This window comes from Anomaloglossus baeobatrachus, chromosome 5, assembly GCF_048569485.1.
Source record: "Anomaloglossus baeobatrachus isolate aAnoBae1 chromosome 5, aAnoBae1.hap1, whole genome shotgun sequence".
Classification (NCBI taxonomy): Eukaryota; Metazoa; Chordata; class Amphibia; order Anura; family Aromobatidae; genus Anomaloglossus; species Anomaloglossus baeobatrachus.
The window spans coordinates 263,478,893-263,506,702 of NC_134357.1; the positions used below are offsets into that span (position 1 = coordinate 263,478,893).

General features: G+C 45.9%; 2 protein-coding genes across 6 annotated transcripts; one reads left to right on the top strand and one right to left on the bottom strand.

Annotated features, from left to right (window-relative positions):
- Positions 1–12,430: 12,430 nt before the first annotated feature.
- Positions 12,431–21,355, bottom strand: LOC142311189 (uncharacterized). Of its 3 annotated transcripts, none has more exons than XM_075349381.1 (6): positions 19,113–21,355; positions 18,204–18,266; positions 16,281–16,376; positions 16,030–16,197; positions 15,826–15,949; positions 12,431–15,602 (listed from the first exon to the last, which is right to left on the bottom strand). In XM_075349381.1, exons 3-6 carry the CDS (start codon positions 16,356–16,358, stop codon positions 13,519–13,521), a joined length of 2,454 nt encoding a protein of 817 aa, XP_075205496.1. In that variant the 5' UTR covers positions 16,359–16,376; positions 18,204–18,266; positions 19,113–21,355; the 3' UTR covers positions 12,431–13,518. The 3 variants fall into 3 exon arrangements, with proteins under 3 accessions (XP_075205496.1, XP_075205495.1, XP_075205494.1); XM_075349380.1 differs by having other exon boundaries at positions 18,189–18,266; XM_075349379.1 differs by lacking the exon at positions 18,204–18,266 and having other exon boundaries at positions 19,113–21,354.
- LOC142311201 (uncharacterized) lies at positions 19,245–24,955 on the top strand. Of its 3 annotated transcripts, XM_075349398.1 has the most exons (10): positions 19,376–19,410; positions 21,649–21,690; positions 22,511–22,617; positions 22,697–22,798; positions 22,879–22,995; positions 23,070–23,147; positions 23,230–23,307; positions 23,395–23,608; positions 23,689–23,845; positions 23,967–24,955. In XM_075349398.1, exons 5-10 carry the CDS (start codon positions 22,954–22,956, stop codon positions 24,940–24,942), a joined length of 1,545 nt encoding a protein of 514 aa, XP_075205513.1. In that variant the 5' UTR covers positions 19,376–19,410; positions 21,649–21,690; positions 22,511–22,617; positions 22,697–22,798; positions 22,879–22,953; the 3' UTR covers positions 24,943–24,955. The 3 variants fall into 3 exon arrangements, with proteins under 3 accessions (XP_075205514.1, XP_075205513.1, XP_075205512.1); XM_075349399.1 differs by lacking the exons at positions 19,376–19,410; positions 21,649–21,690 and adding an exon at positions 19,245–19,328; XM_075349397.1 differs by lacking the exon at positions 19,376–19,410 and having other exon boundaries at positions 20,728–21,690.
- Positions 24,956–27,810: the final 2,855 nt, after the last annotated feature.

Below are 27,810 nucleotides of genomic sequence, written 5' to 3' on the forward strand. Positions count from 1 at the left end.
CCTATAGAATGTCCCACCTCCCTGCATTTTCTAAGCTGGCACCCTTTAGTGACTTTCATGTGGCACTAAGGCTATGTGCGCACGTTGCGTACAGTCACTGCAGAAATTTCTGCAGCGATCTGAAGAGCACATGTACGCTTTAAATCGCTGCAGAAATGTCCGTAGTGAAGAGAAAAAAAGCCGATTCCATGCGCTCTGCCTGCAGCTCCTGCCATAGACAGAGCAGGAGCTGCCGGCAAAGCGCACGGAAGAAGAAGCCGAAGCTCTGCGCTCTAAAACGCCACGTGCGCACGGCCCCTGCACAATCTCCATAGACTGTGCAGGGGACGCAGGACGCATGCAGTCACGCTGCGCTACAAAGCGCAGCGTAACTGCATGTATTTAGGCAACGTGCGCACATAGCCTAAAGGGTGCTTAGCCTTGTATTTAGCCATAAAATAAATAATTAAAAAAAAAAACGACGTGAGGTCCCCCCATCTTTTGTAGCCAGCTAGGGTAAAGCAGACGGCTGCAGCCTACAAACCACAGCTGGCAGCTTCACCTTGGCTGGTAATCCAAAATAGAGGGCACCCCACGCTGTTATTTTACATTAAATAAATAATTTAAAACAAAAAACGTGGGGTCCCCCCCAAATTGGATCACCAGCCAAGGTAAAGCGGACAGCTGTGGTCTGGTATTCTCAGACTAGGGAGGTCCACTGTTATTGGACACTCCCCAGCCTAAAAATAGCAGGCCGCAGCCGCCCCAGAAGTGGCGCATCTATTAGACGTGCCAATCCTGGCGCTTCGCCTAAGCTCATCCCACGCCCTGGTGCGTTGGCAAACGAGGTAATATATGGGGTTGATGCCAGATGTGTAATGTCACCTGGCATCAAGCCCTGGGGTTGGTGAGGTCAGGCGTCTATCAGATACCCGACATCACCAACCCAGTCAGTAAGAAATAAAAAATAGACAAAAATTTTTTTATTTGAAAAAACTCCCCAAAACATTCCCTCTTTAACCAATTTATTGAAAAGAACAATCAATTCCACGTCCGGCGTAATCCAATAAGGAAGGGGGGGCACGGCGATCCATACCATAGTCGCTGTCCCAGTCAATGAAGAACAGAATGTTCCCCATTGGCTGGGAGAGCAATGCAGTGACCTGAGCTAACATCAATAGGTCAGCCCAGGTCACTGCAGGGGATGCCGAGCGCTGCCATCAGGAGCATAGATGAGATCATTACCTTCTGTGATCATCTCCTGTACTGCTGACGTCAGCGCTGTCATTAACTTCTATGCCTGCCGCGTTGTCAGAAGTATCGCGAGAGCCCGTGACGTCACCGCTAGTGACAGTCTCGGGCCGCTCACGAGACGGGCATAGACAGCAGTGACAGCGCTGACGTCAGGAGGCAGGAGATCGTCACAGCAGGTAATGATCTCACCTCCTGACAGCAGCGATCGTCATCCCCGCGGCTCCCAGCACTGCAGGGTGTCAGTGTCTGCCTGCGCTGCCGCGTGACAGGCTGCTGACACTGCGGGCAGACACTGACACCCTGCAGTGCAGTGTCAGTGTCTGCCTGTGTCAGTGTCTGCCTGCGCTGCAGCGTGACAAGCTGCTGACACTGCGGGCAGACACTGACACCCTGCAGTGCAGGCAGCCGCAAGGCCGGAGCAGGACACAGACTGCACGGGCACCTAGAGGTCGCACGGAAGTGCTTCTGTGCGGCGTCCAGGGAGTGTGACGTCTGTGTTTACTCTGCTCCGCTTCCTCTTCCTGGCATAATGACATCGCTTCCTGCAAAACCGCAGGCAGCGATGAGCATTACCGCAGGTAAATCGCGGCTATACCGGGGGTATACCGCACATCATTTGCTACCTGCGGTATACCCCCGGAATTTCGCGATTACATTACATTACAGTGAATGGAGGGAAATTCCGGGGGTATTCCGCAGGAACCTGCGAAAAATAATGGACATGCTCATTTTCTCAAGAAAGTTTCTCGAGAAAATTTTCTCAAGGAAATTTCTTGAGAAAAATCCGCACAGTGCGCACAGCTATTTTTTTTTCTCATAGGATTTGCTGGGAAATGTCTGCACAAAGATTGCAGACATTTCTCAAGAAATTTCTGCAGTAAATCCGCGGGTAAAACGGCCTAGTGCGCACAGAGCCTAAAGGGGTATTTCCATCTCCCAAGATCATATTCCAATATGTAGTAGGTATAATAATATTAGTAAATGCCTCGATTTAAAAATGTAATATAGTTCTCCTGATATAGCCATGTATCTTGCCTTATGTTCAGGACAATGCAGCTTAGGGATCCATGGTTACAACCACTAGCAACTGCACTAATTATAAGAGTAGACTAAAGGCCCAGTCACACACAACGACTTACCAGCGATCCCGAAAACGATGCGACCTGATAAGGATCGCAGGTAAGTCGCTGGGAGGTCGCAGGTGAGATGTCACACAGTCAGATCTTACCAGCGATGCAGGAACAATACAGGTCGCAGTAGCGACCTGTATAACGATCTCAGCAGTCACTGTGACCCGGTCACACAGCGTCAAACACAGCGATGTGTCCTGCCCAGCAGGACATCGCCTTTGAAGAAAATGGCCTGGACCATTCTGCAACGACTAGAGATCTCACAGCAGGGGCCTGATCGCTGGTAAGTGTCACACATAACGAGATCGCTAACGGGATCGCTACTGCGTCACCAAAACGGTGACTCAGCTGCGATCTCGCTAGCGATCTCGTTATGTGTGACGGTACCTTTAATCATGAATACCTACTCTGTAATGCCCTGCACATGAGGTAAGAGACATGGCTATATCAGGAGAACTATACTACATTTCAAGTTGGAGATATTTGCTAATATTATTATTATTATTATTATTATTATTATACCGCCTACACGTTGTGATAGCATCTTTGAGATGGGAATAACCCTTTAAATGAAGAAAACACAGGTTATACTGACCCTTTTCTCACAAAACATTATATTAATCTGCTCGGCTCCTCCTGCTCTATAACATGTTGCCCGCAGATTGGACTGCATTTTCCTGGTGACAGGTTCCCTTTAATAACATAATTAATCATTTTGGCCCAGACTGCTTCTTTTCTGCTTACATTCTTGGGCTTGTTTCACACATCCGGCTTTTCACTGGTTTGCCAGATTCGGCAGACTCCAGTACAGTGTATACCAGACTTGGGCAAGGGGCGGCCCGCAGGCCAAATCCGGCCCGCCTACTGCCTGTGACCGGCCTGCCCGTCTTCAGCTACTGCAGTGGAGCCGGGCTGCTGCGTGTCAGGCAAGGAGCGATCCTGCAGCTCCGCACAGTGTAGGCAGCGGAATGCAGGAATCTCTCCACTGTTCCCTGCCCGTCACTTTCTCTGTGACACACACGCGCGCTCTGATGTTGTCAGTACTGCGCGGCGTGTGTCATTTTAAAAGTTCCCGGCGGGCAGGGTAAGTATCGGCACAGGATTGACCTTCACGAAGAGAAACAGCGGCGGGGACCCCTCAGCGAACAGCATCGGCGCAGCCAGGGTCCGTACACGAGAAGGAGCAGCTCAGCGGGGGGGGCCTGTACTGAGCTGCCTGAGGACAGGGACAATAAGAAGAGAGAGGTAAGTAGTGACTAATAAGCTGTGGAGGAAACGGGGGGGGGGGGGCTGGTGACTAATACTGGGGGTGTAGTGGTGTAGTTTTACAGGTGTAGTATATAGTGGTGTAATATATAGTGGGGTAGTACATGGGGTATAGTGTAGTTTTATTACAGGTGTAGTATATAGTGGTGTAGTAAATGGGGGTGTAGTGATGTAGTATATGAGGTGTAGTATAGGGGGTGAAGTGATGTAGTATATTACAGGTGTAGTATATGGGGATGTAGTATATTACAGGTGTAGTATATGGGGGTGTAGTGATGTAGTATATTACAGGTGTAGTATATGGGGGTTGTAGTGATGTAATATATTACAGGTGTAGTATATGGGGTGTAGTGATGTAGTATATTAAAGGTGTAGTACAAGGGGGGGGTGTAGTATATTACAGGTGAAGCATATGGGGGGTGTAGTGGTGTAGTATATGGGGGGTGTAGAGGTGTAGTTTTACAGATGTAGTATATGAAGGGGGTGTAGTAATGTAGTATATTGGGTAGAACTGAGTTAATTATATTAGTCCGGCCCTCTAAAACCATCCCAGTTTCTCATGCGGCCCCATGGGAAAATTAATTGCCCACCCCAGGTGTATACAGTACAATGGCAGCACGACAAGCGCCGGTCACATGCTGTCATGTGACCGGAGCATGTGACCCGGAAGTTGCCGCGCTGCCTTTGTACTGTATTACACTGTACTGGAGTCCGCCGAATCCGGTGAAAAACCGGATGTATGAAACTAGCCTTAGGCCTCACTCACAAGAGTTTCTCCCGTACAAATACTATCCGTAACTCTTATCTGTGATATTCAATAGGGCTGTTCACATGTCCGATTGGTTTTCAGAGAAACAGTTTCCATATTGATCTGAGTGTCGGATCAGACTCTGCAATGAAACTACTGGTTCGTGACAAAAGCAGACAACCATCCATGTGCTGTAAGCTTTTCACCAACTGATACACAGGAGAAGGTGGAGAAATTATTTTTTTTTTCTCATCAGTGAAAAAAAACTGATGACACTGATTCAAATCCCTGTTAAAACTCGGCTAGCTTTTCCCTTACTTCGATAAAACGGATGTGTTCATGAGGCCTAAAGGGTACTTTACACGCTGCAACATCGCTAACGATTTATCGTCGGGGTCACGGTGTTTGTGACGCACATCCGGCGTCGTTAGCGACATTGCAGCGTGTGACACGTATGAGCGACCTTTAACAATCGCAAAAGTGGTAAAAATCGCTGGTTTTGGAGAGGTCGTTCAAACAGCAAATATCGTTGTTTGGGCACTAGCAATGTTGTTCCTCATTCCTGCGGCATCACACATCGCTGTGTGACACCGCAGGAGCGACGAACATCTTGTTACATCCATCCACCGGCAATGAGGAAGGAAGGAGGTGGGCGGCATGTTCCAGCCGCTCATCTCCGCCCCTCCTCTACTATTGGACGGCTGCCGTGTGACGTCGCTGTGATGCCGCACGAACCGCCCCCTTAGAAAGGAGGCGGTTCCACGGCCAGAGCGACGTCGCAGGGAAGGTAAGTCCGTGTGATGGGTGTTAGCGTTGTGCGCCACGGGCAGCGATTTGCCCGTGACGCACAACCGACGGGGGCGGGTACGCTCGCTAGCGATATCGGTACCAATATCGCAGTGTGTAAAGTACCCTTTACTCTTGTGTGTCCTAATGTAATAGTCTATACATTTTCACCTAAAAGAGGCCTTTTAAGTAATCCACTATAGATAGAAAAGCAAAGTTACAATCTGCATTAAAATGAAATAATGGAAATTTTGACTGGCTACACTAACTCATTTCAGCAAACTCTATATTTTTGTATAGTAATCATGCATATCTACCATTTAAATTCCTTTTGATAGTCCATCAGTATGAGGTTGATGGGGATCTGACACCTGTCACCCTCACTGAGTAGCTGAAACTTGCTCTTGCAGAGGACAGAATTAGGCGATATACATGGCAGAACAAAGCAGCACCGTCCATTGCTCAGTTGTTGCAGCCGAGCACTGCTAAATATCGCACATTTACAGTGTGTATACATATTAGGTTGGAGTCACAATTGTGTGTGACTTGCGCGAGCACCGCACCTCCCGGCGGCTCTCTTGACAGGAGCGTGTCACCTTCATGTATTTCTATGCAGTTGACAAGCTCCTGTCAGGACAACCACCAGCCTTTTTTGAATATCATATATGCTTATACACCCATTACATTTGTTATGGCTGTCTTTTTATCCGTTGAAGGGGATTCTCCTCAAAACGTGTTACTTTTAGACAATAAAAACCTTAATGACTGTAAGTGCATAAAAGTAGTTTTTTTCTTTGGTTATTTCTATAACCACATTTTTTTTCCCAGTTTTTATATTCCGCTATCAATTTGTGACAGTGGCATTTAAATGGAGTTGTTGGTGTAGCTCTCATTGGTCCCCCACAATGCAACTGCAGGGTCCCGAAAGGTTAACATGGCAGCTGGGGCCTACTGAAAGACTCCCATCACTACCATTTTGACTCTCCTGTGAATAGGAGACCATGATTTGTCCTATGCTGCAAAACTGTGGTGTTACAGTATATAGTGTAAGCATTCAGATGATTCAAGGGGACTAAAAATCCAAGTAAAAATAATATTTTTTTTAGAAGTGTATATATGAAAATAAATAAAGACTTGCTAATGTGGGGGTGGGGACCGCCATTTCAATCTTCACCTCAATCAGCAGTATAACTAGAATTATTCCGAATTCCTAATACTATTTCAGTATTTGTCATAAATAATGACCCTAATGCAAAGCAATGGGGAACCCGAGCATTTTTCTTGAAGATTTCCCAGAAAAATGCTTAGCTTCTCCATTAACTTGCATTAGGTTTGTTATTTGTGATGAATACTGGAATGGTACTAAGTATTTAAAATAAAGATTTTTTATTTTTAAAAAAGATTTTTTGCTTGGACAAGTTTGCTGGAAATTTCTTTTCTTACTGCTGGAATGGTACTAAGTATTTGGTATGAATAATCCGAACCCGGATATTTAGTATCCGCTCATCACTAATCACAGATAAACCTGTATTGTACCTATCGGTTTTGGAGTCATGTGCCACCAGGCCTACAAATGCTGTGTCTGCAAGCCTTGGAGTAGGGTGCCATACTGTTAAATTAAAAATAACAGTTATAAATCAAACAAAATGTCTCATCTATTTATAGGGAGTGTGCTTTCCACTCTGCAGTGACTTACGCTACTGTAGATACTGTAGATGCATAGCATCATGTCATTCACTGCTAAGTGGTGGGAGGAGGAGTGTTCCCATTTAAAACTACGTGGCCAACCCTTTTTTAAATAAAGTAGTCGGTCTTGTAAAATAATACATTACACTCAACTCCTGTATGGACGTGGCTTGAGCAATGTCGTCTCAGGGTCTTCCATGTCAGAGTTATGCCAAATTAACCCTGTAGACAATCAGTGGTCTTTCTTGAGCTGCTGCACTCTCACTTCTTCCATTTGTCTGAAGATCATGTCTTCCAGAGAAGTAGAAGTAATAAGAGCCCAATAATTACTGGTGATTGGCTGCAGATCTCATGTGGCATAAGTTGAGGGGAGGCACGGAGCCGACATCACAGGAGCAATGCTAGGGCCGAGTGTATGGTGGTTTTATTTAATTAGGGGGACTGTTTCATTTAAAAAGTGGTTGACCAGGTAGTTGATGACCCCTTTAATACAATGAACTTGTAAACAAACAGTCTGGTGTATTATTTCAGCACTTCTAGTGGTAAATTTTTGTGACATTTTGTCTCCCAGGAGTACGGAGATGTTACATAGGGCAGACAGTTGAGTGTTACATACCAGTTGGCACAACCAAAGTACCGGTTCCTCCGAAGACTCGCGTGAAGGTTTCTCTGATGATTTTTTCTTAAATGAGTCATATATCAAAGAATCCGCATAGGAAATCAGTTTGACTTAAAGATGGAACTATTGATAGACTAAAAACATTTGTGATATTTTTTTTTGCAAGGATTTAAAAAAAAATAAATAAAAAGTAAAAATTGCAGTTTATAAGAGTGCGACATTGTATAAGTTCTGTGGCAAATTCAGGACTCGTTACCATCAGTGCATTCATAGGTGGTACACTGGTCTTCATGACATGCCATTATCTTCACAAATACTCTGGTGTCCTGAATAACCTCTTCATTACAGAGAAAGGACCTTTTTTTTTTTTTTTTTTTTAGGATCAGAAAGGTGGAAAGTATAAATACCAAATTCCTAGGCCAACGTTTTCTCAATATACTTAATCTGCAGATTATTTCCAAAGATACTACATTAATATCCAAAGATAGTATATTTGAATACTAATTATACAAGAATCCAGGAGAAAAAAAAAGACCGAAATGCAAGCAGCAAAGCAAGAGAGGAGCGGTGCCATATTTTTTTTCTCTTTACTAATACTGACATTATCTTTTAGCTGTCATGTGCCACATCTCCGGCCTCTTCACTACAGACCAAGACTTCTTGCCGTATTGAGACTTGGAGGTCACTGCTCGTCATAACGTCACGGTGTATGTCATGACCCTACAACACCCGGTGACTTCTGAGGCCTGGATGTGACCATAAGTTCTGGCCTACAGTGAAGAAGCATGTGGCACATCACAGTGGAAAGAGGGCTGGACGGTGAACCGCGAGGCAGCTGGAGAGGTGCGCAATGAAGTAATAGTGTAAAACGGTTGTCCACTACTCTAACCTCTTCTCAATCATAATGTTTTCCCCCAGTAAAATAATATCTGTACTCACCTCAGGTGCTGTTCATATGCTTACTGGGGCCAATCAGCGCTGGCAGCACTGTCTTCTTCAGCCATAATTGAAATCTGAAGGTAGTAAGAGAGCAGCCACAGCTCTCAGTTCCTGCAGATGTGCTGATTTATCGAAAGGAGGGGAGAGTGAAGTCAGTGCTGACTGGACGCAGGGATCGTGTAACCTACAAAGGTCACACAATCACTGGGAGCGGCAGTGCCAATCCCGCTGGAATGGTGCCGGCACTGTAGGTGAGTATAGACATTATTTTACTGGGGGGAAATATTGTGATTGAGAAGGAGTTGTCTAAGTAGGGATAACTCCTTTAACATATTGCATTTGTAGCTGGGAGTCATTTGTAAGTAGAATGTTGGTAAATGCCTGTAGTATGGAAGTCTTGCTGAAATACTCTAGTGAATAATCGCCCATTTTAGGGCCTTCTTACCCAATTATGGAGCTTAACATTCCTATTTCTGTCTGGATCATAGACAAACAATCTCTTCTCGTCTGAGGGTCACAATATCAGACTGAATCAATCCAAAACGGAACAATGAAACTAAAACCATCCGAGTCATTCATGGCATATCGTGATCAAATACAGTAAATGTCCAATAGGTGACAACTCCACTTATCACAAAAATGGTAGTCTTCTTTTCTGCTAATCACACTCCAGAAGGAAAGAAATGCAGCTCTCTATATTGTGAGCTGCTTGCATCAGCCATCCACATAAAACTTTAAGGAATAATGCTGCCCACATATACATATACAGCCACAGATCAATCTAATACTTTTTACCAGTGTACCATAATGGGATCATGAGACCCCAATATTGCCAATATATGGTGGCAGTGCACCTTTTGTCTTCACACTTATCTTCACACAACTCCTGACATGGAAATAAAGAGATCAGTGGTTGGCATCCTTTAATTGCTGATAAGATTATGCCAAATAGAAATCTTTCCAGACTATTGTTAAACACAATATCTATAGTGTCAGGTACATATACATAACAGGACTTTGGAATAATGCAGTAAATGAGACAAGTGATGTGAAGGAGAGCTATCAATATGGGGAAGAGTAAGGGGTGCTTCACACACAGCGAGCTCACTGCCGAGATCGCTGCCGAGTCACGCTTTTTGTGACGCAGCAGTGACCTCATTAGCGATCTCGCTGTGTGTGACACTGAGCAGCGATCTGGCCCCTGCTGCGAGATCGCTGCTCGTTACACACAGCCCTGGTTCGTTTTCTTCAAAGGCGCTCTCCCGCTGTGACACACAGATCGCTGTGTGTGACAGCGAGAGAGCGACAAATGAAGCGAGCAGGGAGCAGGAGCCGGCGTCTGACAGCTGAGGTAAGCTTGTAACCAAGATAAACATCGGGTAACCAAGGTGGTTACCCGATATTTACCTTAGTTACCAGCCTCTGCAGCTCTCACGCTGCCTGTGCTGCCGGCTCCGGCTCTCTGCACATGTAGCTGCTGTACACATTGGGTTAATTAACCCGATGTGTACAGCAGCTAGGAGAGCAAGGAGCCAGCGCTCAGTGTGCGCGGCTCCCTGCTCTCTGCACATGTAGCTGCATTACACATCGGGTTAATTAACCCGATGTGTACTGTAGCTAGGAGAGCAAGGAGCCAGCGCTCAGTGTGCGCGGCTCCCTGCTCCCTGCGCACACAGCTAAGCGGTGTGCGCTGGTAACTAATGTAAACATCGGGTAACCATACCCGATGTTTACCTTAGTTACCAGTCTCCGCAGCTTCCAGACGGCGGCTCCGTGCAAGCGCAGCGTCGCTTGCACGTCGCTGCTGGCTGGGGGCTGTTCACTGGTCGCTGGTGAGATCTGCCTGTTTGACAGCTCACCAGCGACCATGTAGCGATGCAGCAGCGATCCTGACCAGGTCAGATCGCTGGTCGGATCGCTGCTGCATCGCTAAGTGTGAAGGTACCCTAAACGTTGAAGCAGTTCATAGATAAGGGGCGTAAAAGTTTTATTGCGCCCCTAATTGGAACTTCTACAACTCTTTCAACCATGGACAAGATGTCAATCAGACAATAAAAGAGAACCTTGATTAAAGGTCCAGTCACACATAACGAGATCGTGAACGAGATCGCAACTACGTCACACTTTCTGGATCGTTTATGAGTCGTTGTTGAAATCGCATGTTGGGTGTCACACATAACGAGTTTATGAACGAGCATGCGTCCCGTATAACGATCTTTCAAATCGCTGGGACCCTGTCACACAGCAACTATGTTAACGATTCCAATCCCATTAGGGGCATAGTAAAATGCAGTGAGTCACGTAGGCGTGCATTTGCGTCGCCTTTTCCATACCCCCCTCCGCTTTCATTGGCGGCCAATACTGCGTTCTGATTGGGCATGCAGGGGGCGTATCTAGCGGTTAAATTTTGGATCGCGTCACCCTTTGTCACTTCTTTTGCGCTTTGCTTTGAGATAGAACCTGCGTCTCCACCCTGATTCCTTCGTCCATTGTACCCGGTCGCTTTGTTGGTGTGTTTTTCGGATCGAAGCCGCACCTGCACCTGGAGCTAACCAATCGGTGCAGAGAGGGGCGCGGAAACGGGGACGCAACAACACGCCTTCGTGCATCTCATCTAGGTCGTCAACGAAATCGTTAATAGGGTGTCAAACATACAGATTCATGCAGCCCAGCAGGACTCCAACGAGCCAGAAATGGCCCAAGCTGTTCGGCATCGATCAGCGATTTCGCAGCAGGGGGTGAATCGTTGGTACGTGTCAAACGTGACGAGATCGCAATTGAAGTCGTTCTTGCGTCACAGAAACTGTGACGTAGTAACGATCTCGTTTACGATCTCGTTATGTGTGAAGTGGCCTTAAGGCTTAATGCCGAAATGCGTAGGTACGTCCAAGATTGGTACGTCCAAGATTGGTACAGCGGTTTACCTATGCATATTTTTAATGGACTTTAAAGTGGATTTTGCTTCATTACCTGCTGTCTTTGCTGGAACATCTTTCCTTGCTTTTACTATTGCTTCCTGGACGGCTCTCGGCATTTGCTGTGATTCCTCCCAAACAAGCTAGTCGATGGTGAGCTGATCTTTTCTCTTTTAACACAACTTTGACACTCCTTACTTATGACCAGCTCCTATATTCACTGCTCCAACCGTGTTCTCCTCTTTCCATATGGCCAGTTCTGCTTCACATCATCACTGCAATATTCCTGTGTTGTAGTGTATAACTATATCTGAGGCAAATGTATAATCTGGAAAGCTTGCTATTTGACATAAGCTTTATTGTTAGCTAGTAATGAGCGAGTACCGAAATATTTATCGCTATACTCATAGCAAATACTTTGTAATACTAGCATATTCATTCCAAATAGCGAGTACAATGCAAGTCAATGGGAAATGAGAGTAATTTTCAGCTGGACCCAAGAAAGAGGTCTGGGGATGGGAAAGTGATGAAACTGAATGGGGAGAGCCTGAAGACTGCCTGCATGCATTTCTTTCTCCCCCCACGCCAGCGCCAGTGATCAATAAGTATGAAGCCCGGCCAGCCAATCACAGTAATGCCACAACCAAGATGGTTGCCGCATTACTCTGGTTAAGAAGCCCAGCATGTTTAGTGGCTGCAAATCAGGCGCCAAACCTACTGGACGGGACATACGAATATCGCGAGGTGAGTATACAAAAATGCGCAATGTAATGAGTAACCTGAATACCGTACTATCCGTGCGAGTAACGAATAGTAACGATTACACTCGCTCGTCACCACCGCTAGAAATTAACGGTGCCAACCACTGATTTTCTATCTACTGACTATAATGGTAGAAAGATATTTTACTGTACGGAAAATACATGAAAGATACTTATGTCTAGTTGGGTAGGGGGCCACTGACTGAACAAAAATTTCACTAACGTGTCGCCTTTGAGGGAGAAACGATCAATCACTACTTTGGTGTTTTCACAAAAATTTGCATTTCCCATTAAATAACAATTCTGCCAGTGTGGGAGTCATAGACAGTGCAAGAGGAATAGATGGCACAGTATTTTATTGTTATTACTATGTAGCTACAGAAACGTTATTTTAGTAGTTATTAGTATTAATAAGGTGTCATCATGCTGTACCTACAAGCCAATCCTGCATGACGATGAAATGGGCTTATCTCAGATAATTGTTATATATACAGTCAATTTCTGATGAGCAGTCAATCTTACAGTACAACAAAAAAACAATAATTGGATTTTCTGCACTCCTTTGTGTGATCTTCACCATGCAGAAGCAAAAACAAGTGAAGAAAGACACAAACAAAACATCCTGCTTTTGCTAATTGTTAGGCGATTCCTCGTAGGTTTAGTCAACATTTCAAGTTCTTTGCCCCACTCATCAGTGCTACACAAAATACTACAGGCAGTTCTCTTCTATCACTATTTCAGCTTCTATCCTAGTAACAGCCTGAACTAAGTGGCAGTTTCTCTATAATGGACCATTAATAAGATGGACTTCCAAGATGTCATGGTGAACATCCAAAAGAAAGATCATTTAGGTTCAGCTTAGATGGCTTTTCTTCTAGATGTTGACTCGGACATGAAAACATAAGTGATTTACATCTAAGGTTATGTGCACACGACGTCTTTTTCAGGCGAACACTACCTGAAAAAACTATCCAAAAATGTTCAAAAGAATGAACATTAACAATTATATGTAAAAACGACTTGCAGTTCATATGTTCAGGCTTTTTAATGTCTTTTAACCAATTTAAGTTTCTAAAAATGCCAAGCGGTTAAAAGAAGTGACCTTTTTATTCTTCTGGCATTTTCCGCTAAGCAGAGGCTCTGAACTGTACAATACATGTGAATGGGAAAAACTAAAAAAAACACCCAGACACTTTATGGAGCGTTTTGCTATAGTTTTTGCTTAAAAAAAAACCCTTTCTTCATTATACAATAATCTGAAAAAAAAAACTAATGGAAAACAACAGTAACAAAAGACTTCACAAAAACCATGGGAACATCCTCCAAGAAATATAAAAAAAAAACCTCTAGCGTTTCCTAAAGCATTTTCTGCTTGAAAAACGTGTTGGGTTTGCCCGAGTTTTAAAGACGTTGTGTGAACATAGCCTAACACAAATTATTTTTTCTGTGCATGGATTTTGTTATGTCTACTGAGATGTGAAGAAAGTCTAAACCGCTTTCTGCACAAAGAGCATTCATAAGGTTTTTCTCCAGTGTGAATTCTCCGATGGGCCGCTCTTTTCGACTGACTTATAAAACATTTGCCACATTCTAGACAAGAAAATGGCTTCTCTCCTGTGTGACTGCGTTGGTGTATAACAAGGGAAGACTTGTGTCTTAGACATTTTCCACATTCGGAACATATGTAAAGCTTGATCTCCTTGTCCATAATCTGGTGAGTTCTCTTATGTGTGGCAAATGAGAACTTATCCATGAAACACAACCCACAAAGGGAACAAACATGTTCCTTCACTTCTTTGTGGATCTTCTTGTGTTTAAGCAGTGTTGATTTTCCTGCAAAACACTTTCCACATTCAGAACATAGATAGGGTTTTTCTCCTGTGTGGATTCTGACATGTTCTGTCAGTGATGACTTCATACCAAAACATTTTCCGCATTCGCTGCATTTATAAGGTCTCTCTCCTGTGTGAATTCTCCAGTGAGCAACAAGCTCCGCATTTGATGATAAACCTTTTCCACATTCAGAACATTCAAATGGCTTCTCACCAGTATGAGTCCTTAGATGCTTCACCAGTTGAGCATTGATGGCAAAACATCTCCCACATTCTGAACATCTGAAAGGTTTCTCCCCTGTATGAGATCGCTGATGTATGATGAGTAAAGAATTGCTTGAAAAACACTTTCTGCATTCCGAACACTCGTGGATTTTATCTCTCATTTCATTTTTCCTGGTCTCAGAACATTCTGGGAAATCATTAGGTTGCTCACTATATTCAGAGCTAAGGTAGTGATGTTCTCTAGAATGGATCATCTTGTGTTGAGAGAGTGAGGACTTAGAACCAAAAAGTTTTCCACACTCCAAACACTGAAAAGGTTTCCCTCCAGTGTGCTTCATAAGATGGACCAGAAGTGATGACCTATCCATAAACTCTATTCCACACTCTGAGCAGATAAAATTGTTCTGTCCTGAGTGAATCCTTTGATGGTTGATTAATTTAACCTTTTCAGAGAATTGTTTTCCACATTCAAAACAGCTGTACGCCTTCTCTCCCATATGTGTTTTTTGGTGCCGGATTAACTTCCAATTCTCAAGGAATCTTTTATCACATTGTGAACATGCATATGGCTTCTCCCCCGTATGAGATTTTACATGACGGGCTAGCTTTCCTTTTTCAAGAAATTGTTTGCCACATTCGGAGCACTGGAAGGGTCGCTCATTGTAGTGAATTTTTTCCTGATGGACTATGTCGTCCTCTTCAGCAAAGCTGTAGGACTTCTGTCTGGAGTGTAATCTCTGATGGATAAATAGCTGAGAACTACTTAGGAAATACTCATCACATTCAGTACATGCATACAGTTTCTGACCCATTGGAGCTTTTTGATATTTGGGAAACTGGCTGTACCCTATGTTATAGGCTAACTCGTCGAAAGAGACTGATTCCATACTTATACGGGTAGATAAATAGGGTTGTGTTATGTCTGTGGGAGCATATAATCCATTGTTGAAGTGCTCTCCTTCTTCCCATGAGACTAGTTCCTCCTTCATATGACTAGATGGATACTCTACATCATCTGTAGGTATGTAAATAAGATTTTCTTCATCCCATGACGATTCTTCCTTGATATAGATAGATGGATAACCAGAGGTACGAAGAAGGACGTCTGTGAGGCTTCCTTCTTGACTTGAATTGGATTCCTCCATACTAGAAAGGGTTTGTGTATCATGTGTAGGTATATGAAGGCTTGTATCTATGAAACTTGAAACTGATTTTTTTTTCATAAGAGAAGGTGGATATAGTTGTGCATCATCATTGAATATAAAATTGGCATTAGGATGTCCTTCACCACTCAATTGTATATGATCAGAATCAGAAGTCTGTTCTTCTTCAGGTTCTTTTTCAGGTTGTATAGTTTTAGTCTTTTGGTCTGGTTTAAATGATCTGAACTGCTTCTTTATGGACTCTGAAGAGGAGGTCAAGTCATGAGGTCTTATAGGAGACTTTTTATTCCCAGAAATATCTATAAAAAAAATATATATGTTATATTTCTTTATCTATAAAGAAAATGAAAATAAAACATCCTTGCAGCAGCCTGTAGCTTGTTTTGCTCCATCTGAGATAGGTGTACTCTTTTCTGGGAGCAAGAGATGAAGAACTCCATTATTCCTCTATAGACCACACTATAACACCCAATGTATATTATTTAATCCAGCTCTCTAAAACAGAGACTGATTTCCTCTTACCCAGTGATGTTGGAGGCTGGTGGTTCTCCAAAATTACATCCTTGTACACATCCCTGTGTCCTTCTACATACTCCCACTCCTTCATGGAGAAATGGACAGTGAAATCTTGACATCTTATAGGAACCTGACACACAATGATACAGTCAACAACCAACATACAGACACAAACCTTGTGTTACTGTATAATGTCCCAGTAGAGCTCACCTCTCCAGTTACCAGCTCAATGATCTTTTTGGTGAGGTCTAGGATCTTCTGCTCATTGCTTTTCTTATGTAGTGGCGAATCAGATGATGTCTCCTTTTTGGGGCTCCTGGTCCTCCTTTTTACGGGGGTCACGCACTCACCAGATGTCTTCTTAACTACAGTGCAGTCCTGGATATGAAGAGACCAATTATTACTACATAGGTATGTCATGTTAGGTAAAAGGTAAAATTAGAATTCCCAGAATTCCTCACCTCGCCTGTCAGCAAGTAGATCATTTCTAGGGTGAGGTGCAGTATCTTATCAGTCATATCGTCCTCAAATTCATCCATGATTTGTGCTTGGTGACACTGTATTAGAAAATTAACCAGGTGTCAGAGGTGTAACTTGAAGTTTCTACACCCAACACAAATTCTATATCAGCCTCCCCCTATAGACTATTTATAACCCTGGTTTATAACACTGGTGTCTTGTTAGCCTAGGTTCACATTTCCATTGTTTATGATCAGTCACAATCCGCCGCTTTGATAAACAACGCAATCCGTTTGGCGGATTCCGTTGTTTTCCATGACTTGCATGAGCGGTGGATTGCGACTGATGTCCTTGCGTTGCATCTGCCGCCCGACTGATCAGTCGTGGAACGACTGACCGTCGGGCGGCAGGTACGCAGCATGCAACATTTTTTGAGCAGCGGAAACCTTTTGATTTCGCTGCGCATGCTCTTGGTGGCCGAACGATCAGCTGATCTCCCGGCCACCGGCTTTTGAGGAGATCAGCTGATCGCTCACAGAAGCCGGCCGCCGGGCAATCAGCTGATCGCTCTCAAAAGCCGGTGGCCGGCTTATGAGAGCAATCAGCTGATCCCCTGGCCGCTGGCTTTTGAGAGCGATCAGTCGCTCTCAAAAGCCGGCGGCTGGGAGATCAGCTGATCGCTCTCATAAGCCGGTCGATCAGCTGATCGCTCTCAAAAGCCAGCGACCGGCTTATGAGAGAGATCAGCTGATCTCCTGGCCACCAGCTTCTGAGAGCGACTGCACTCTCAAATGCCGGCGGCCGAGAGATCAGCTGATCGCTCTCAAAAGCCGGCGGCTGGCTATTGTGAACGATCACTCGTTTTACAACGGAATCCGCTTTCTCGTAACAATGAATTCCAATTCTTGTCACCTGTTGTACAACGCATCAGTCACAAGCGTCAAGCAACGCATGTGACTGATGCAAATCAACGGAAATGTGAACCTAGCCATATATGGCAAAGGAGACTGGCAACCTCCATAGACAATAGGGCCCAAAATGAATATTTCTCCACGTAGATCTGCTCACTGCACTGTTCTTCACGTGAAGTAACAACTACATCTCCCAGCATGCTTTGTTCTGGGGGAATCATTCACTATATTGTATTTGTAGAAATTGGGACATACATTGCTGGGCTGAGATGTTTATTATTGACTTAGTGATTATAAGGAAGGCCTCTGACAACTAATGAACACCCTCTGTCCCAGTACTGATAATCACCAACTCACTGATCTCTGTGTCACTTCCATCGATATATGCTTGGAGGAGACTTAGGCTATGTGCGCACGTTGCGTAAATACATGCAGTTACGCTGCGCTTTGTAGCGCAGCGTAACTGCATGCGTCCTGCGTCCCCTGCACAGTCTATGGAGATTGTGCAGGGGCCGTGCGCACGTGGCGTTTTAGAGCGCAGCGCTTCGGCTACTGCCGAAGCGCTGCGTAAAAAGAAGTGACATGTCACTTCTTCCGTGCGCTTTGCCGGCAGCTCCTGCTCTGTCTATGGCAGGAGCTGCAGGCAGAGCGCATGGAATCGGCTTCACTACGGACATTTCTGTAGCGATTTAAAGCGCACATGTGCTCTTCAGATTGCTGCAGAAATTTCTGCAGTGAACTGTACGCAACGTGCGCACATAGCCTTATTGGTGGACACCAGGGATGAGGGGGCTAAACACCTAATTCACCAGGGATAACACCATGAATGTGACACTTAGACCACCAGAGGCCTCTTTCACACGTCGGTGAAAATCACGCACGCTTTTCACGGACATGTCAAAGGTGCGTATTGTCCTCCGTGTGCCGTTTTTATGGCACACGTGTGTTCTCCGTGTGTTATCCGTGATAACACATGGAGAACGGGAACGTTCTGCTCACCTGTCTCTGGCGTACCTGTCCGTGGTGCTGATATTCGGTCTCCGGTCCTGCCGACTCCCCGCTGCTGCTGCTTCCCGCCTGCAGTGAAGTGAAAATGCAATGACCATAATGAGTGGCGGTCGGAAGCAAGTGACAGCAACGGCAGAGACAGCAGGGCTGGAGAAGGTGAGTAAAGTTTTGTTATTTTTTTCACAGACACATGTGTTTTCTCTGGTGTGTGTCACACGGAACACCTCCGTGTGGTCCGTTTGCGTTACGTGTGACACCCATGATGCCGGAGAAAACAAGACATGTATGCTCCACATGGACACACGATCCATGGCAGAACACACACGTGAGCGCAGACCCATTTATTTTAATGGGTCTACATATGCCCGCGTCTCCGGTACGTGAGGAAACGGACCAAACACGTACCGGAGACACGGATGTGTGAAAGAGGCCAAAGATGTAGCCAAAAACTATCCCGTATGGTCACTTGTGCAATATAATTAACCCCTAAAGATGACAAAACCCTAGAGGACATTTCTCATAATCCCTTAAGATACTGTAGGTGCTAAACCTCCATGAAACAAGTATTTTATTTTTCAGCCCACAGAGGTTTTATGAAAACTGTAAAACCCTTTGTAAACCTTTTCAGTGTTCAGATGCCCTAGTACGATCATTATCTGGGTCATCAGTGATTAGTCAAGGGCCAGTTACTGGTCAGGGATCTAAGTCACCAGGGAGTGGGCTCTAATATGCAAAAGCTGGGGATTTGGGGCCATCAGTCTCCCAGATATATCTCTGTATAGGAGACCTCCAACCTGTAATTCATTCTGTCAGACCTTTAACTTCTGGCTGTCAATGAGCCACTTCTTCACAATGTCCTGCACCCTCTAGGCATCCATATGATAAAAATGTGCCCCTCTCATTCTTGTTTCTTACCTTGTATCCTGAAAAAAAAGGATTCTCCACAACAACAAAAAATATCTCCCCTCAAACTGGATGTGGATAGCAGGAAGCACGGTGGATTCTGGGAGCCTCCTATGGACATACTATGAGCCACAAGAAAATGGCCACCACTCCCCCAGCATCATGGCCCCATAGACAATAACAGGGGATGACATATGATGATGTCAGGTCATGTGATCGGTCACTTGGGTGGGTAAAGCTGGATCAGACTCTGGCATGCTCAGTGCTTTCATGTGGCAGAGTTGTGTCTGTGTGCAGTCAGAGGCATAGTGTATGTACAGGGGGCCATGGAGCTGCTCTGATAAACACAGCTCTTTGTTCTTTAGGAATATACCGCCTCCGTGAGTGTGTGTAGTGGAGCTGTGTGTGATGTGCATGCAGCAAAGCTATGTGTATGCTGTCAAGAGCTGGTCTTAATCTGTAGAGCGGAGCTGTGTCTGTACCGACAGGAGCCGGACTGGATCTGTGGGTCATGCAGTAGAGCTGTGTCTGTAGCGACAGGAGCCGGACTGGATCTGTGGGTCGTGCAGTAGAGCTGTGTCTGTATCGACAGGAGCCGGACTGGATCTGTGGGTCGTGCAGTAGAGCTGTGTCTGTACCGACAGGAGCCGGACTGCATCTGTGGGTCATGCAGTAGAGCTGTGTCTGTAGCGACAGGAGCCGGACTGGATCTGTGGGTCGTGCAGTAGAGCTGTGTCTGTATCGACAGGAGCCGGACTGGATCTGTGGGTCATGCAGTAGAGCTGTGTCTGTACCGACAGGAGCCGGACTGGATCTGTGGGTCATGCAGTAGAGCTGTGTCTGTACCGACAGGAGCTGGACTGGATCTGTGGGTCATGCAGTAGAGTTGTGTCTGTATCGACAGGAGCCGGACTGTATCTGTGGGTCATGCAGTAGAGCTGTGTCTGTACCGACAGGAGCCGGACTGGATCTGTGGGTCATGCAGTAGAGCTGTGTCTGTACCGACAGGAGCCGGACTGGATCTGTGGGTCGTGCAGTAGAGCTGTGTCTGTACCGACAGGAGCTGGACTGGATCTGTGGGTCGTGCAGTAGAGCTGTGTCTGTACCGACAGGAGCCGGACTGGATCTGTGGGTCATGCAGTAGAGCTGTGTCTGTACCGACAGGAGGTGGACTGGATCTGTGGGTCATGCAGTAGAGCTGTGACTGTACCGACAGGAGGTGGACTGGATCTGTGGGTCCTGCAGTAGAGCTGTGTCTGTATCGACAGGAGCTGGACTGGATCTGTGGGTCGTGCAGTAGAGCTGTGTCTGTACCGACAGGAGCCGGACTGGATCTGTGGGTCATGCAGTAGAGCTGTGTCTGTACCGACAGGAGCCGGACTGGATCTGTGGGTCATGCAGTAGAGCTGTGTCTGTACCGACAGGAGGTGGACTGGATCTGTGGGTCATGCAGTAGAGCTGTGTCTGTACCGACAGGAGCCGGACTGGATCTGTGGGTCATGCAGTAGAGCTGTGTCTGTATCAACAGGAGCCGGACTGGATCTGTGGGTCGTGCAGTAGAGCTGTGTCTGTATCGACAGGAGCCGGACTGGATCTGTGGGTCGTGCAGTAGAGCTGTGTCTGTATCGACAGGAGCCGGACTGGATCTGTGGGTCGTGCAGTAGAGCTGTGTCTGTACCGACAGGAGCCGGACTGGATCTGTGGGTCGTGCAGTAGAGCTGTGTCTGTATCGACAGGAGCCGGACTGGATCTGTGGGTCGTGCAGTAGAGCTGTGTCTGTACCGACAGGAGCCGGACTGGATCTGTGGGTCGTGCAGTAGAGCTGTGTCTGTACCGACAGGAGGTGGACTGGATCTGTGGGTCATGCAGTAGAGCTGTGTCTGTACCGACAGGAGCCGGACTGGATCTGTGGGTCGTGCAGTAGAGCTGTGTCTGTACCGACAGGAGCCGGACTGGATCTGTGGGTCATGCAGTAGAGCTGTGTCTGTACCGACAGGAGGTGGACTGGATCTGTGGGTCATGCAGTAGAGCTGTGTCTGTATCGACAGGAGTCGGACTGGATCTGTGGGTCGTGCAGTAGAGCTGTGTCTGTATCGACAGGAGTCGGACTGGATCTGTGGGTCGTGCAGTAGAGCTGTGTCTGTATCGACAGGAGTCGGACTGGATCTGTGGGTCGTGCAGTAGAGCTGTGTCTGTATCGACAGGAGCCGGACTGGATCTGTGGGTCATGCAGTAGAGCTGTGTCTGTATCGACAGGAGCCGGACTGGATCTGTGGGTCATGCAGTAGAGCCGTGTCTGTATCGACAGGAGCCGGACTGGATCTGTGGGTCGTGCAGTAGAGCTGTGTCTGTATCGACAGGAGCCGGACTGGATCTGTGCATGCAGCAGAGCTGTGTCCGTACAGACAGGAGCTCAACTAGATCTGTGGGTCATGCAGCAGAGTTGGAGGGCACCGAAGGGGTTAACAAGATTGCCACGACTGGGCTGCCTCTCCTTTGTTATGCCCCTTCCCTGTTGTAATTACTCTTTTCTGCCTATTGGATCTAGAAACATTTCCTGTTGCTAATTCACATGCCGCACAGCATGAAGGTGAGGGCTGGCTCCTTGTTTGCAGGTCTCAGTTCCCCCCTCCTTCAGCCCCTATCCCTCAGACACAACCAGGAGGCCGGTGAAAGGCGTATCCGCCCTCCTGACAGGCTGAGCCCCAGTGTTCCCTCTGCTCTGACAGCCAGGGACCCATGGAGCAGGGCTTTAACCGTAGCCCCCCTCACTCTGCCCTGAACATTCCCCCTGCTCACACAAGGAGAAACCAAGGTAGCAGAGCTCAGCTGTAGCTTTGCCCCTCACCCTGCCCAGATCTCATGTGCAGCTCTAAGGCTACTTTCACACATCAGTTTTTTCCCATCAGGTACAATCCGGAAAAAAAAGGGTAAACCGGATCCGGTATCGCATCCGGTTTATCCCCATAGTCTTGCATTGTAACCGGATTGTACCTGATGGCTTTGCGGTGCATCCGTTTTTTTCCGGATGCGGCAAAATAAATAAATGCGGCGGCCGGATAGAACGTTCCATGTAACGTTTTTTTGCCCCTTAAAAAAACCGCATTGTGCCGGATCCGGCACAATGCGGCATTGTCTACAATGATTGTCTATGCATGCCGTATCCGGCGCGATGCGGTTTAAACCGGATGCGGCCACCGCATCCGGTTTGGTAAACAGAGCATGCGCAATTTTTTTTTTTTTTTTTCATCACAAAACATATAAAAGCCTTCTGCACATTCTACACACTTCCTGCCGTTCGTTCCTGCCTTCAAGTTCTGCTGTCCTCCAGTCCAGTGTCCACAGTACTGTCCACAGATCACTGTTCTGAGCTGCGTACATGTACTTAGACATATTTTTTTTTTTTACAGGTGCAGTGTTGCGGTCAGCTATTCTTGTGGTCCAGCCAGTTGCTGTTGAATCGAGGTCTGTCCTGTCCCTGTGTGCGGTGGGTGGAGTACAGCGTTCCTGGGCTGAGGTAATGTCCACAGTACTGTCCACAGATCACTGTTCTGAGCTGCGTACATGTACTTAGACATATTTTTTTTTTTTTACAGGTGCAGTGTTGCGGTCAGCTATTCTTGTGGTCCAGCCAGTTGCTGTTGAATCGAGGTCTGTCCTGTCCCTGTGTGCGGTTGGGGGAGTACAGTGTTCCTGAGGTAATGTCCACAGTACTGTCCACAGATCACTGTTCTGAGCTGCGTACATGTACTTAGACTTTTTTTTTTTTTTTTTACAGGTGCAGTGTTGCGGTCAGCTATTCTTGTGGTCCAGCCAGTTGCTGTTGAAGCGAGGCCTGTAAAAAAAACAAGCGATGTCGTCTTCTGGTAGCCCTCCCTCCTGTTCACAAACTGAGGTATTTTTGTTTTTTTTTTTGTTTTTTTTTTTTTAAAGAAAAAAAAAAGTTTTTAAAAAAAAAAAATTCCACAGGTTGCAGAAACATCACAGGAGGTGCTGCCAGAAGTGGACGAAAGGGGTGGAGAAATCCACGGAGCGGGCGGTCAGAGTGTAAGTTTCATACATGAATTGATTACCACAGCACACCAAACACATAAAAGTAAATAATGGTTTGTTTTTTTCTTCACTAAAGGCTTCCACTTCTAGGGCTCACGATAGAGCTCCTCCAAGACCGTCTCAGGGTCGGCGTCGAGGTGGCGGTGGTCATAGTGTAAGAAAATAACATTTTTTTTTTGTTTCATGTCTGTGTGAATTGCTGTCTAATATTTTTTTTTATTTTTTTTCTTTCTTTGAACAGGCATCACAGCGTGCTCCCGATTCTGACGGTGAGGAGGCTGGATGTATCAACATCGACCTCCTCATCGATGAAGTTAGAGAGAGGGAGCCGCTGTGGAACATGGCTGACCGCCGCCACGCTGATACTATCGTAACCCGTCGACTCTGGGACGAGGTATGCCACGCAGCGATAGAAGGTTGGGAGGAGCTCAATTCTCGGGCCCAGAAGAAAGCGCGTAAGTATTCACAGTTCAGTAGGTTATGCTGCAGGATGTAATGTGTTGTATACTAACCACTTTGTGCTTTCCACTTACAGGTGACAAACTTCAGAAGCGGTGGCGGTCTATCAGGGATCGCTTCAAAAAGGAGTTGAATCAAGAGATGCAGGCCCCGAGTGGATCCGGAGGACGCAGATCGAAATACCGTTATTTTAGAGCGTTGTCGTTCCTCCGGACAACTATGGTGTGCAGAAGGTAAATATTCCCCACAATATGTACAAAGTATAATAGTTTATGTCTGACCTTTTTTTTTTTAGTCAGTACCAATGTATAGCAATTAAATTAATTATTGTTTTGTTTTTCCTCTTTTTAACAGCACCGTCTGCAGCACTCGGGAGCCTGCATCGAACCCGTCAGGAGCGATCCCTGAACAGTCCGCCACTGGGGAACACAGGCACAGACCCCACCCATCTGAACCTTCCCTTTCATCTACATCTGTCCCATCCACCTGCGCTGGAGCTTCCGGTGAGACTTCATTACCTGAAGCTGCTGGTGACGAGATAGCTTTTCCCCTACCCCACCCCTCTGATACTGCTGCCCTCAGTAGAACACCTTTGGGTTCTGGGCGTCAGCGTCATAGGGGTCAGGATAGGAGCTATGCGCCCGAGTTCTTGCATCTAAATGCAGCCTTCCAGAACGCCACTAAATTATTAGCAGAACAATCTAGTTCTGGTTTTAGCTTCATGAAGGCCTCTATGGATAAAAATACACACGAATTGTGCACGCGTCTGGACAGGCTGCATTTAGATGCAAGTAAATCACCCAATCATTGTTTTTTTCAAGCCATACTCGAGCGCATGGAAAAGCTATCTCCTGACCAGCAGATGCATGTAATGCAAGCCACACAGCAGGCTCTGGCGCAGGTTTCCTCCCAACCACCTCCACCCACCCCTCGTCCAGCACCTGCCCCCCCTCCAGCCATTGTCCCTACTCCCCCTGCTGCCCAGTACCAGCCTGCTGCCCAGTACCAGCTCCCAACCACATCTGCCCCTACACTTCCTACCCACTACCACCTCTCGCCTTCCACACCCATCATGACCCCAACACAAGCCTCTAATTCACCCGCCACCTCTTCTGTCTCCCAATCCCTCCACTCAATCCCACAATCCTTAACACATCCCATCCCATCTCCTGTTTTCCCTCTTGGTTTCTCAACCACACCTTCACGTTCTGTTACTTCCCCACCACCAACACCACTTTCCACCCTCCATACTCCCACTGTGCATGTGTTCCCATCTGACAGCCCCTCCAGTACTATCTCCACCCCAAGCCCAAGATATACTAATTTATAATTTATTTATGTATGTAATAAAAAATAAAACATTTTAGTTGAAATGTATTTATTTGTTCTTGTTTTTTTTGGGGTGGAATATTATTTTGCAAGTTCAGTTAATAATAAGGTAATACAAAAACATAACCTGTTATAATTTGACGGTGTAAAAATTACAAATTTTTAAAGATATACAAAGATTAAAATTACCAAGGTTAACAAGATATTTTTTTTATTTATTTTTAACTATTTTTATTTCTTATAAAACATAAAGACAAATCTTATACCATTTGATCTTGCCAATCTACTCTACCTTCTGGGGACACAAAATAGTCAGCATATTTGTCACGTATTGTTGAACAGGCAACACTACTCCTAAGGGTACGCTCACACGAGCGTATAACTCGCATGAGTATCGGACCGCATCACCCGGCGCGCCTAGCTTCTCTGCTGACAGGAGCGGCTCAGCTGCATGTATTTCTATGCGGCTGACATGCTCCTGTCCGGAGAGTGTGCGGCCACACCGAGTGATGCGGTCCGATACTCATGCGAGTTATACGCTCGTGTGAGCGTACCCTAAATCCAGGACTGGTGTAGTCACTCAAAGAGGTGGATTCCACACTCTGGTCATCCAAGGACAAAGGTTCCTTTGTTAAAACAAAATTGTGTAGTACCACACATGCTTTGACTAACTCATCAACAGTTTCAATGTTTAAATTAATCGCTGTTAACAACACTCGCCATTTGCTGGTTAGTATCCCAAAGGAGCATTCCACCATTCTTCTAGCTCTGGATAATCGGTAATTATATATTTTTTGTGTTTGCGTCAATCCACGGCTTGCATATGGCTTTAATAGATGTTGTGAGAGTTGAAAGGCTTCGTCGGCCACAAAAACAAAGGGCATTGGGGGCTCACATGTGCCAGGAAGAGGTCTTGCAGGAGGGAAATCAAAAGTATTACCATAGATTCGCCGCCCCATTGGGGACATTTTAAAGACCTGAGAGTCATTTGATCTCCCATATGCGCCAATGTCCACTGAGATAAATTTGTAGTCCGCATCCGTTATTGCCATTAGGACAATTGAGAAATACTTTTTATAGTTGTAGTATTCAGACCCCGAAGCTGCAGGTTTCACAATTCTTATATGTTTGCCGTCCACTGAGCCAAGGCAATTTGGAAACTGACAAATGTTGTAGTATTGTTCGGCAATTGCCAGCCATCTGTCCCTGGTGGGCTGTGGTATGAAATCCTCCTGTAGACAATCCCACAAGGCTCGGCAAGTGTCTCTAATGATTCCCGAGATGGTGGAAATTCCTAGTCGAAACTGGTAGTGAAGGGACGAAAGTGACTCTCCAGTTGCAAGGAATCTGTAAAGGAAAGACAATAATTAAAAAAAAATAATAGCAAACACATTACAGTTAAAAGTCAATTTAACAGGAGGATACAATTAAAAAAAAAAGCTTACCTAAGCGTAACCAGCAAACGCTCCTCGGGTGTTATAGAGTAACGGCAGTAGGTGTCCGTTTTACGTATGTGGTCCGCAACAAGGCCAAGGAGGACGTCAAAATTATTCACTGCCATCCGGACATAGCTTGTGAATTTTTCATGGTTTCCACGGAGCTCCAGGTATAGGGTTGAAAACACCCCACGTGTCAGTCTCTGGGCAGTCAGGGGATGGATCCAAAAGCGTCGATGTCGCTGTCGCTCCTTTTCTCTGACGATGATACCCAAGCGATTTGCCTCAAATGTAAAATCAGCAGTGATCTTTGTGATCTTTTCAAGAATAACATCCATGGCTTCTGCTTGTCTCTGTCTGCATTCTGTCATATATGCTTCAAAATACTGTATATATACCGTATTTTCCCAATAGCCAATCAGAATACGGAACACGTTAATTGTTTGTTTAGTGTTTAAAAACCGGATCCGTCAAAAACCGGACCAAACGGATGCAAAACGGATGCAAACCGGACCCACCGGATCCGTTTTTAATCGGATCCGGTTGGCCGGATCCGGAATAAAACGGATCCGGTGGGTCCGGTTTGCACGAAAAAACCGGAAACGTTGGATACGGAAAAAAAAAGGACTGTACCTGAATACAGAAAACTGATGTGTGAAAGTAGCCTAAGGCTATGTGCACACATTGAGTATTTGGTTGCAGAAATTTCTGCACCATTTCTGCACCTCCTGGCAGGAAAAATGCAGCGCAAAAATAAGCAATATGGCGCTCTTTCGATGTGGTTTTTTTGCATGTCTTTTTCATTATTTTCAATGGTGAAAAACGCAGGCAAAAATGTTGAAAGAACTGACATGCTGCAGATTATTTTCTTCACCAAATCTGGAAAGAAAAACACAGGCTATGTGCGCACTAGAAAGTGAGTATGTCTTAAAGGGAACCTCTCACCTCCAATATGCGATCTGACATATTAGCAGACGCATATTTGCCCTAATAGCAGCTCTCTACCCATCCCTGTGCTGTAATATTGTGTAATATAAAAGTAATTAACGTTTTATTACTTTCATATTTCCTATATAAATTATAGAGCCGCTGGCCCCATGGGTGGTGCCTTGCCCTATGGGTGTCTGCATACTTTCCGTGTCACCACGCCCCTGTGGGCGTGATACCATGGAGTCAATGGGCAACGTCTCCGTCGCTCATTCTATCCTGCGCACGTTTATACTTACTATTGGGCAGGCTTCTTTTCCGGGTGTTCACTCGCTGGCTCCAGATGCGCACTGCGCATGCGCAATACGCATCTGAAACTGACAAGAAGAACCCGGAAGAGAAGCCTACCGCAATAGTAAGTGTAAACGTGCGCAGGATAGAATGAGCGACAGGGACGTCGCCCATTGACTCCATGGTATCACGCCCACAGGGGCGTGGTAACACGG

What these genes read in the sequence shown, in the direction of transcription:
- LOC142311201 (XM_075349399.1), top strand. Translation starts at nt 22,954, where the DNA reads ATGTCGTCTTCTGGTAGCCCTCCCTCCTGTTCACAAACTGAG. An exon ending in ACGGAGCGGGCGGTCAGAGT is followed by an intron (nt 23,148 to 23,229) that starts GTAAGTTTCATA and finishes TCTTCACTAAAG; the next exon opens with GCTTCCACTTCTAGGGCTCA. An exon ending in GAGGTGGCGGTGGTCATAGT is followed by an intron (nt 23,308 to 23,394) that starts GTAAGAAAATAA and finishes TTCTTTGAACAG; the next exon opens with GCATCACAGCGTGCTCCCGA.
- LOC142311189 (XM_075349381.1), bottom strand. Translation starts at nt 16,358, where the DNA reads ATGGATGAATTTGAGGACGATATGACTGATAAGATACTGCACCTCACC. An exon ending in TCTACTTGCTGACAGGCGAG is followed by an intron (nt 16,198 to 16,280) that starts GTGAGGAATTCT and finishes CTTCATATCCAG; the next exon opens with GACTGCACTGTAGTTAAGAA. An exon ending in CCAGCCTCCAACATCACTGG is followed by an intron (nt 15,603 to 15,825) that starts GTAAGAGGAAAT and finishes TTTTTTTTATAG; the next exon opens with ATATTTCTGGGAATAAAAAG.